This window comes from Cryptomeria japonica, chromosome 3 (genome assembly GCF_030272615.1).
Source record: "Cryptomeria japonica chromosome 3, Sugi_1.0, whole genome shotgun sequence".
NCBI lineage: Eukaryota > Viridiplantae > Streptophyta > Pinopsida > Cupressales > Cupressaceae > Cryptomeria > Cryptomeria japonica.
The window spans coordinates 163,655,545-163,667,158 of NC_081407.1; the positions used below are offsets into that span (position 1 = coordinate 163,655,545).

The 11,614-nt window shown below is 30.5% G+C and overlaps 1 protein-coding gene across 1 annotated transcript; it reads left to right on the forward strand.

Moving 5' to 3' along the window:
- The first annotated feature begins 258 nt into the window (after positions 1–258).
- On the forward strand, positions 259–2,203 carry LOC131043355 (putative xyloglucan endotransglucosylase/hydrolase protein 13). The gene is made up of 4 exons (XM_057976550.2): positions 259–438; positions 940–1,040; positions 1,440–1,633; positions 1,777–2,203. Exons 1-4 carry the CDS (start codon positions 279–281, stop codon positions 2,201–2,203), a joined length of 882 nt encoding a protein of 293 aa, XP_057832533.2. The 5' UTR covers positions 259–278.
- The last annotated feature ends 9,411 nt before the right edge of the window (positions 2,204–11,614 follow it).

Here is an 11,614-nt window from a genome sequence, read left to right on the forward strand (position 1 = left end):
AACCAACTCTGTGACTAAAGGGTTGGCAATGAATCATAAAAATCAAATCCAAATCTAATATCTTACCAGACCGAAACTTAGTCCATTAAAATTGATGAGATAGATAGGAGCCTCAGAAATTAATCATAAACAGCACAACATCTAGTTGGCGTCTTCTCTATCTAGCTGGGTGTCTCTCCTCCTGCAACTTCGTTTACTTATAGGAGGACCTATAAAGCCTCATTTGTTCTCATCATTATTAATCCTATTCCAAGCTAATTCATACCTAGTCAAGAGCTATGGCTTATTCCAGGTGTATTGTGTTGCTTCTCATTTGTGCTGTAGCTCCCATGGTTTACAGTAACTTCTATCAGGATATAGATGTGTTCTGGGGCGAAGATCATGTCTACATACTCAACAATGGCCAGGACTTACAGCTTACTCTCGATGAATCTTCTGGTATAATTTGGTTTCGTTTAAATAGCATGTTTTAAGATTTGATTTGTTTATATAGTTCATTTAAAATCATACATGTTTAGTCAATAAGATCTATTTATTAATGTGAGTTAAGATAAATCATTTGACAAAAAACTTCTGGATTTGATTGTGTGCCATTTTTTTGAACATCAACGTTTGCGATCACATTCAGTGATCCATCATAGGATTGATGAGAGATCAAGGAGATGTAAAATCCTGATGATGGATTACCCAGTGTGATCCAAAACGTTGATGTTCAAAAAACTAACACACAATCAAATCCAGAAATTGTTTGCCATTGTCATGAATTGTGAAAAAAATTTAAAATTGAAAAATCATTTGAACAAATCAAAATTTAAAATATGTTGTTTAAACCCACCATATATTTTATACATGTGTTAATATGTTTACGAGCTCTATGATTTGTCTTACCACTATAGACCTTAATATGTTTATGATTTCAATGGTTTTTCTTGTGAATAGGTTCGGGAATCCAGTCAAAGCAGGAGTTTCTGTTTGGGAAATTTGATATGCGTATGAAGTTAGCAGGTGGAGATTCTGCAGGCACAGTTACTACATTTTATGTAAGTATTATTTTGGCTCAAATAACATATTTTAAGCTTTTTGATCTGTTTAAATAATTTATCTTAAATCATATTAATGTCTTCAAAAGAATCCACTTAGTAATATGATTTTATCTTAAATCAAAACTTAAAAGTATATTGTTTAAATCTGACTGGTTCATTTCCATACTAAGAATTACTGTATAATTTAAAAAATGATTTCAGGAATTTCATTTGAATTCACAATAAACTTTAAAAAATTACTTAATTACACTCAACAATCCATCATTAAAAAAAGAAAATCAAGACCTACAAAATTTCTCCCCTCAAATCCAAAAAGAGAAAAGGATCCCTATTAATAGATTCATAACACAAATATATTGTATCATATATGATTAGCTTACAAGATTAATTTTACAGTTCCATTCCGGAGGAGACGTGCATGATGAGATAGATTTTGAATTCCTGGGAAACAGTTCAGGGCAACCATACATCCTGCACACTAATATCTTTGTCGGAGGTGTAGGTGGCAGAGAGCAACGATTTTATTTATGGTTTGATCCTACTGCTGACTACAATACATACACAGTCATCTGGAATCCCTCTCAGATCCTGTAAATCCTTTACCTCCCAGTAAATTAATAAGCAAAGCTTAAAGAACTGTTACATTTTTTCTTATTTAAGATATCTAAAACTTAGAATGATATACAGTTTGAGCAAATTAGTATGGCTGAAAAAGATTTGAATCTTGATTCAGGTTACTGGTAGATGGAATTCCTATCAGAGTGTTTGGCAACTTTGAAGGAGCAGGTGTGCCATATCCTAATGAGAAGCCGATGAGAATGTTTTCAAGCTTGTATAATGGAGATCAGTGGGCAACACAAGGAGGCAGAGTGAAAATTGACTTTTCCCATGCACCATTTGTGGCCTCCTTCTCCAATATCACACTTGAAGGCTGTGTGTGGAATGTGGGGGACTTTAATGGCAGCCTTGCTTTGTGTACCTCCCCTACCCAGGGAAATCACTGGTGGGATGGACCAGAGTTTAGCAGTTTGAACTATGCCCAGCAGGGACAGTTGAAGTGGGTTCGTGATAATTATCTTCTTTATGATTATTGTGATGATCTACCCAGATTCAATTACACTCAGCTTCCTGCTGAATGTTCATTCCAAGTGCAATACTGAAACCCAAATTACCTTAACAGACACCAGGAATAACCCAGAAGTTCAATTCCATTCCATTCTATTATGTAAGCCTTCGAGCTCAATGCTATTCTACCTATATTTATGCATTGATTATTTTTCAAGTTTTAATTTTGTTCCATCACATTGTTCTTATTCCTCAACTTCAATTCAAAACATGATTTCTACATCATTTATTATGTATTAATAATAAGAGATTAAAGAGGATTTCTGATGAATCATGAAGTTTGATTCGAAACGTGGATGTTTAATAACACAATTTAATTTAAAAGCTTTAAAAGAATTATAATATAGATTGTGGAAATCTGATAGCATGAAAATACTTCTTTATTAAACAAATTAATAATATGTTCATTTAAAAAAACCAATTGATCAAATATATTATATTTGCTATTCTAAAATAATAAACAAATATATTCTAAGAGCTTGTGTATTATAAATAAGAAAATGAAATCTAGATATGTCTATATTTAAATTGTTCCAATTAGTATTTTTATTATAAGTATTCTTTATCAATTCTATTTTTGTAAAGTATTTTTAAGCAAATAAAATTATAATAAGATAATATATATTTAACATATAAATATCTTCACTTTATAGAATTCAAATTTAAAATATAAATAATTAATTATTTAAAAACTTATAAAAGAAATTGTCATAATATTCAAAGTTATAACAATGTATATTTTTTTAAATAAAAAATAAAAATATATCACAATTGTTGGTTAAAGTTTAACGTGGGCAAACAAGTTTTATCATGAGTTGGTGGATTGAAACTATTAAAGAATAAAAATTTGATTTCCTTCCTTTAAAAAAAATTATTTTAATTTTATGTGCAAATAAATCAAAAAGAAAAAAGATAATTGCATTTGGTTTTGATCAATTTAAATGTAAAAGGCATGCTATTAGTGGTCAAGGTGAGTAATATCAGTCAAAAGGAAGAAAGAATTTATTGGACATGAATCCTACTAGACATTGCTTATCGAAAATGGTGAGCCAACATAAATAAAATGAAATTAAGTCTTTGTTACAAATAAAGATTAAGCTAAAATATGAAATCCGATAGATTCAATGGGATAATTTTATATGATTTGCATTGGTTGTAATAACCTTATTTCCTAACAAACCCTTCTCACTCAACTAACTAACCTAACAAATAATTTATTAATGTAAACCTTATTTCCTAATAGACCCTACTTAAGGTTTGTATTATAAAAAAGGAAAAACATGAAAAACTATATCAAAATCAGCCTAAATGCCTAAACTTATTTGTCTAGGAAAATGTCTTAATTAGCCAACTCTTCATCAACATCAACCTAAATTTTTTTGTCTAGACAAATAACTGATCATCCAAGATTGCATCAACATCAACCCAAACTCTTCTTTTCTAGGAAAATGTTTTGATTACACATAAATGTTCTAATTATTGAACAAAATACTCAACTATCCATCATTAGTTTATGGATTCAACTATCCACAAACCAACAACAACTCACCAAATTTGCAAATTCAACTATCCATAGACCAACAACAACCCAACAAGTTTTTGGATTGAACTATCTACAAACTAACAAACCACTACATGTCCCCTCTTGCTCTAGAAATGACTAGAAATGAAAATATGCTTCTCATATAATAAATCATCCATGAATGAGAAGCTATTTTTGGATGATAGATGTCTTGTTGTCTCAATTTCCTCTAACCTCCAATTTGATATTTTCTACATTTTATGCATCAAATTCTTTAATAGCACAATCATGTGATTTTTTTTAATATCTTCATCATAAGAGTGTGGATAGCTTTCATAGCACAAATATTTGTTGTCATATTAAAAAATAAATTATGCCCTCACCAAAAAACGAAGTTGGAAATTAATGGTTTCAAAACCTTGTATAAATGCTTTCATTTGAGAATGCCTCTCATAAACCCTTTGCACAACATATTTCCTTATACCTCAAAAAAATTCTTTTTTTGGAAATTTGACTTTAAAATCGAATTTGCTCTACTACCATATGAAACAATAAAAATTAAATGAATATAATGGAGATTATTAAAAAGTATTAAAGTGCCTCAACAAAAATTCAAATTTATTTACTTATTTTAAGTTTGAAATGGGGTTCTAGCACCTATCATCATTGCATTGCATCTCATTTTCCCTAAATTACATGTCTTATGCCTCCAAACACTTTCCTTTCATCCCTATGGCTTCGTAGTTAGATTTATTTATTTTTAAATGAAAAAAGATCCTTGGTATAGTATTGATGCCCCAACAATCCAAATATTTGCATGGTTGTACTTAGAGCATTTACATCACTAGCAAATACATATTAAATGCCCAAAAAAATTATGCTTCACCACACCCAACAAACAATTTTAATTTCAAGTTATCTTTTCCAAATGCCATTTCTATAATCAATGCCTCTTCTACATATTTCAATGATTCATGCCTCCAAGTAGTATTCCATTTGAATGCCTAGAAAGACCCCTTTTGTGTCTTAATCAAACACACAAACACAATTATTTGCTAAATATAAAGATGAAGAATAACCTTATTTTCCCATTACAAGAATAATTTCAACTAACTAACCTTAAAACTAATTTATTAATGTAAACCTCATTTCCTAACAATGGCTAGTGAGAAAAAAGTTCAATTTAGTATTAGAAAAAAGCAACATGGCAAATTAAGTAGTTCATGTTAAAGGCATAAATGTTTGATTTTTGAGAAAAAAAAGATAATTGAGTCTACAATTGAGAAGAAATCATGAGAATGAAAATTTTGCACATGATTTTTTTGAATTTTTATTTAATTAAATAGTGTGTATTATTTTTTATTGATAAACAAATTTGTCTATACAATATTTCATTAAAATTAATGTGATTTATTCCATGGTTTGTCGACAGTATTTGTAGTAATTGAAAAAATTATAAATGAAAAAAACTATTTCTTCTATGTTTGAGAGGGATAAGAAAATTTATCAATTTTCTTGTACTTTCAATCAAAAATTACAAAAGATATAAAAATGGTATAGTTTAGAGAAACCCTAGATGAAAAATACAAATAATACTCATCTATTGGGTAAACAAAATATTAAGGGATAGAATGTACAAAATTAAATAGAAATGCTAGGTCTAGCCCTATTCATATAAACAAAACAAAAAAGAGATTTAATTGTACATTATTTTTCATCAAACATAAAAATATTTGATGAAGAAATGTATTTTTATATCGAAATTAAAAATATGTAAAAATTTAAGAGAAATAGTGTAATGGTGTAATTTGGACTTAGGGTTTAAGATAGTAAAACCACTAATAAGACAAATTTACCCATTACATTGAAAGAGGAGTGAACCCAATAGATGTAGCAAAAATCCAAATAAGGAAGGGGCTAAAATTTTGACTAGATTCACTAGTTTGGAATGGTTATGCTCTTTCTTAGTTTAATTTGGAATGTATTTCTAAAATTAGGGAAAAACAATTAATAATTAAGTCCACTATTGAGAACAAATAGCTACAGATATCCCACAAAGACACAAACTGAGATTTCGGTAGAAGAAGATATTCAGAACCTGTTCATAGAAGTTTAGCCTAATTTTTCAAGGCCAGGTAGTATAGATTCGCCTTGGTCCTCCTAATTTTGCACCATCAAAAGTTGAACATGTTGATCGCTATCAACTCTACCAAAATTCTAGAGTATATCTCTTGCACCTATTTCCTGCACACAAAAAGAGAAGAAAATATGTTGGGGATAGGGTGAGAGAATATTGTCAAAAACATTATTATATGGAAATAACCAAGACTCACTTCTTGCAACAAACTCAAAAGCCATAAAATTGAAATTGAAATAAGAACTGAAATGAAAATAACTGTAAAATGCTTTCCTTTTGAGGGAAAGGCCAGATTTGAAGTAAAAATGTTGATAATTGAATTATACCTTGATGAAGCTTTATTTCATCCTCATGCAAGGGTGTTAGGGTTTAATGTAGAATGTCTTCAAAGAATATCGATCATGGATGCCATCTTGAATGCATAAACTTAACTTTTTGCTCCAATGCTTGATGAATGACTAATTTCTTGCTCACTTGAATTTTCTAGTGTTATTGAGATCATGGTTTTGGTTAGGTTCAAATGAGAGGGGTAGATCTCCTTTTATACTGGAATGTCCAAAAATTAATTAAATTTTCAAAGTGGGCCGACACAGGATTAAATTTCCTACTCACATGAAGTGACCATTGTCAGAACCCAAAATGGGTCCTAATTAGGAGGACTAGGGCACTGAGCACCTTGGTTCTGAGCTAGGATCAGGGCATGGGCACCCTAGTCCTAAGAATCAAGACTCCTTCTAAAGAAGCTTCAAACCATAACCAGTAAAATTATAGTTTGAGAGAATATTGCCAAAGACATCATTCTATGGCATGTGAGCTTTTTGCAAGAAGTGAACCTTCCCTTAAGCAATTGACTGTTGATTCTTTCCTACCTCCTTAACCTTCCTTACCTTTTAGCTACTCCTAGTAATTATCCTTACTTATCTCAACCTTATCAAAATTTTAAGTAGGCAATTTCAAGGGATGCGCCTCCTCCTTGTTCTATGCACCACCTATGATAATAAATTTGGAGAATCATATGGATGACATGATCAAAACTATATAAAATTTTATTTTGATTTGTCCTTGATGTTTTTTAAAATATTAACTTTATCTACTAGTGACACACATATTGATCCTTCTTTAGGTAATGGACCATGTTTATAACTAGAAATAACTCGTTGTATTGTACTATCCATATATCATTTATTATCTTGTCTAAAATATCCTAATAACAATGAGAAAGATTGGGAGACATATCATTTTATATGCTAATTCATTTGTTCAATACCTCTTTGTCTTCCTATTTTTTTTTTTTTTGTATGTAATGTGGTTCCCTATGATGTGTTTCTTGGCATGTCTTTTGTTTAAAGATTCTGTTGGATGGCCCTTGATGCTCTATTGGTACAAGGATATAAACAGATTGACCATGTTGTAACATTCCTCTATTTGTATTTCTATTCTTCTATATGTCATTTCCATTTTATATCGTAAATGTGTTTTTGTGTTATCTTTTGATGATGACACAAATCATTGAGGCCTTTTGGTCTCTTCCTTGATGAACAATAAAGACCCTTTTCACCATCTTATTTTCTCTTTCTCCATTGTACTCATATTTCCACTTCATTTGGGAGATGGGGTCAATTCCAAACAATCGTGTTGATATACATTATTTATGTTATGTGCATACTGACCCCAAATCTTTGGATCCCTTATATTTAATTTCTTGTATGTATCTCTATTGCTTTCAGGCCATGTATGGAGTCATTTCACTATTGTTATGTGCTTGTGTTTGAATGCATACTACCTTAAATAAATTTCTCTTAGTTGGCATACACAATTACTCTAAGGTAGGGGAATACATTCCTCTATGCATTTACCTTGTGCACACCAAAATATTGGTTGTATACTTTGATCACACACCATGAGCTTGTTCAAGTGCTATTCTGGCACCATTTTGATGTCTCCTACCAATATTACCAGCAAATAAAGAGTTTTGTTTGGCTATCCTTCAAGAAACTAAACCAAGTCCCAAGTTTTTTTAAAATTCATCCATCTCTTTACCATCATCAATTTAAATAGCCTTTTTAACTATTCTAGTATTATTAGTGTTATTCCAAGAAATAGATACTAAATCAAGAAGTTTTTATCTTTTTCGTTGCCTCATTTGTCAAGTGAGATTCCTTAAAGACTAGGGTTAATGTTCTAATTCTTCTTCCAAACTCTTTAATCTCAATAAAATTCTCTCCTTATCTATTCCAGCCTAATCCTCTAGTACAATCTTCTCAATCTTAGGTTTTAGTAGAAAAAATAAACTTTCATCCTCCACTAGCTATTCAACTTAAAGAAAAGGTCTGGTCTCTCTAAATATAACATTTTGACTATTAAATTCTCTTAAACACATGAACCCAAATTTTGTATCCCTTAACACTAACACCATAGCCAATAAAGATACATTTAGATACATTTTTATCCAACTTTGACTTTCTTTCCCTGGGCACATGTGCATATGACTCAAAACCAAAATTATGATCATGCCAAAGCAAGGGATTTTCTATATCTAAACCTTCATATGTTTATTTTAACAACCATTAATGTAGGAGACATATTAACTAGGTAACATACAATAGAAACCATGTTTATTAAATGAAATTTATTATTAACTCATTAAAATTTTAGAAAGATGATTTTTTGGTATCTTTTGTGTTTTGCGTATGTTTTGGGAAACTTCCATTTTCCCAGAAAGATTTTTCAAGAAAACCCTTTCATATTCTGAAATTTCTAGAATATGGGTTGTTGTTTTCTTTTCTAGATTTTTTATTTCTTGGAGGGATTCTTGAAAAGAAATTCAATAGAGGTTTTGGATGGGGATTTGAAGGTTGATTTTTTAAAAAAAATTTTGGAGTTGCATGTGTGTTTGCAGGTGGTGGAGATTTTAAAGTTTTCTTGCAAATAATCTTCCAGGATAACATACAAAGCTAGAAATTTAAATCCCTTTAAGACTTTTTGGTTTCATTTGACTAGTTTGCAAGAAAAATTGGGTTTGGTTTTATTTTATGAAAAATTGTTAATTTATGTTTGAGAAATATTTCTAGAAGTTTTGTATTGATTATATTGATTTCAATTGAAAAATAATGCTCTGGGGGTTTCAAATCTATCGTGTTTGAATTTTAAATTTATATTTGTGTTTATAAGTGCTTGGGTAAATTTTGTTCTGTGTAAAACTCGCCTATGAAATTGTGTTTGGAAGATTCTCCCATGTCTTGAATGCTTTCTAAAGATTTATATGTGAGATTGAATTTATAATTTTTATTATAAATTTTATTTATTTTTGCTTTCAATTTTCTGTAAAATTTGATTTACAATATTTAAATTTAGAAATTCCTTTAATAAAATAAATGAATTTGTTAAAATGCAGATTATTTTGTATTTATTGGTTTCCAGCATTTTATTTTATAAATTGTTGTGTGGGGTGGAGGTGTGTGGTTGTCCCACACCATGTGGGGGACCTCTATCCACTCATCGTGGGGAGGCTTCTCCTCCACGTAAGTGGGGAAGCACTCCTCCACGAGAGTGGGGAGGCTCTCCTTCACTTGAGTGGGGAGGATTCTCCACCATGTGGATGGGGAGTTCCCAACCTCAACGTCGGAGATGGCCCCCACACCTTTGTCCTCTACCCTCTCTGTCGATACGAAGAAATTAATGTGTTTTTTTTGGAGTAATTAAATTTTATTATGTTGTTTAATTTGGTTTTCTAAAGATAAATAGATTTATTTATTTTGGTTATAAAATTAAATTATTTTATGTTTAAATTAGTTTCAATGAGATTTATTTATATTCTATTGGGTTTTAACGAAATTAGTTTATATTATATATGTGTATAGTTAAGTATATATTTGTATGTAGAATTTTGGTATAATTAGTTTATGTAATTTGTTCTTATCTAATTTATGTTGGATATATATATATATATATATATATATAGGGTGAAATTATTTGTTTGGGGAAAAAATTTAGAATATGGTTCTAAAATGAGAATGTGCATTTTATTGGTATTTAAGTGTTATATTATGAAAGATTATGATTTTAATTAAAATAGACTTGTATTATTTTTATGAAGTTGCCTTAGATTTGATGTGTGTTTGTATGTAATTATGCGTCTTTTCCCATCAATGTATTTTGGTGTTCATGAGTTGTTTGGTATATGTCATCGGTATACCTTCAGTGTGTTCATCCTTTGTAAAGGTAGTTGTGGCCAAGTGTTTGTCATATTTTCTTTGGGATTGTAGACACCTAAAAATGTCATGTCTAATTAAATAAATATTTTATTTATTTAATTACTTTAGCCTAATTCTTCTATCAATTAAATAAATATTTATTTATTTAATTAATTCATTTATCCTCTTCTAGCCTTATTTCTCATTTAAATAAATACATTTATTTATTTAAATTACCCTTTTCTTAAATTAAATAAATATCTTATTTATTTAATTTATCCCACTTCTTCTATTTATTAAATAAATCTTTATTTATTTAATTAATTCATTAACATTTTCTACCTATGACACATGTCATTCATCTCTTAATTCCTACACTACCTACCCTTTCATTATTTTCTTATTTTCTTTACCTACCCTCTAATCATAGCCGACCATTTATCTTTTACACCTCTCAATCTTATCCCTCCATTTCTTATAGTGTCTTCTATATAAGGAGATGATTCCTTCATTATCAAACCTGGATGAACTAACAGATTACTTGATCAATTGACTACACTACGCTTTGCACTTTCATATGCGATCCTAGTTGCAACCACATTTCCATTCTTTGTTGAGCTCTTGTGCACATAAAATCTGAGAGCAAATATATCAAGCAAGATCAATGGAGATAGGAATAATGGAGATCCAAACCCTATTGGACATGTGATGGTATAATCTTTTTGATTTCATTTGATTTGCATTGTCTTAGGTAATCTTCATATGTTATGGTGGATCTTTGTTGTTGTTAGGCTAGGGTTTTTGTGGTTGAACTCATTTAGTCTTTCAATATTGTTTTTATCCATTTTCACCGTATACATTTTGGCACTCCCGGTGGGACTCTTGTCCCTTTTGCATTTAACATCTTTTGTTGCAAATTTTGTTTTGAGTTTGCAGATCTGACATTTCTGACAACATTTTGATATTTTGCGTTTGTGCACTTTTGGATCGCGTTTTTAATTTTTTGCCACGTCTGTGACATCTGGAACTGCGTCTACGTATTCGACAATATTTTATTTTATTTTGCAGATTTCAGGAAATGTGTTTGTATTCCATAGTCGCGTCTGTGAAGTCTTCAAGCGCGTCTACATTGGGAAAACGCGTCTGCGATTAAGGAGCCACGTCTATGTGTTCTGGCAGCATCTATGTCTATGACAACTGCATTTGTGTTCGATTGTTGCACTTTTTGTTTCATTGATTTAGTTTTTCATCATTCGGATTTCAGATCTGGTTTATTTTGAGCTAACATTTTCAGATCTAGCTAACAAAAGTGGTGTAGCTTGTCTTGGAAGCAAAATCATTTTGTTGAAGGCTCCTATTTCATAAAGTCTTTTGGATCTAAAATTTACCTAACTTGTGTGCTTGCAGGAAAGGGTGATTATTTCAAACAATCCAAACTACTAATAAATCTTTGTTGCAGGTCCTTGGCAAGGGTTTTTGATTTTTATTGTGTGCCTTGTTTTCATAGACTAGCAAACACTTCAATTGGTGCACTAAAATTGAACCTTTGTCTTTTGTGTCTTGAGCAATAGGACTACTAGTGAGAAGAGAATGA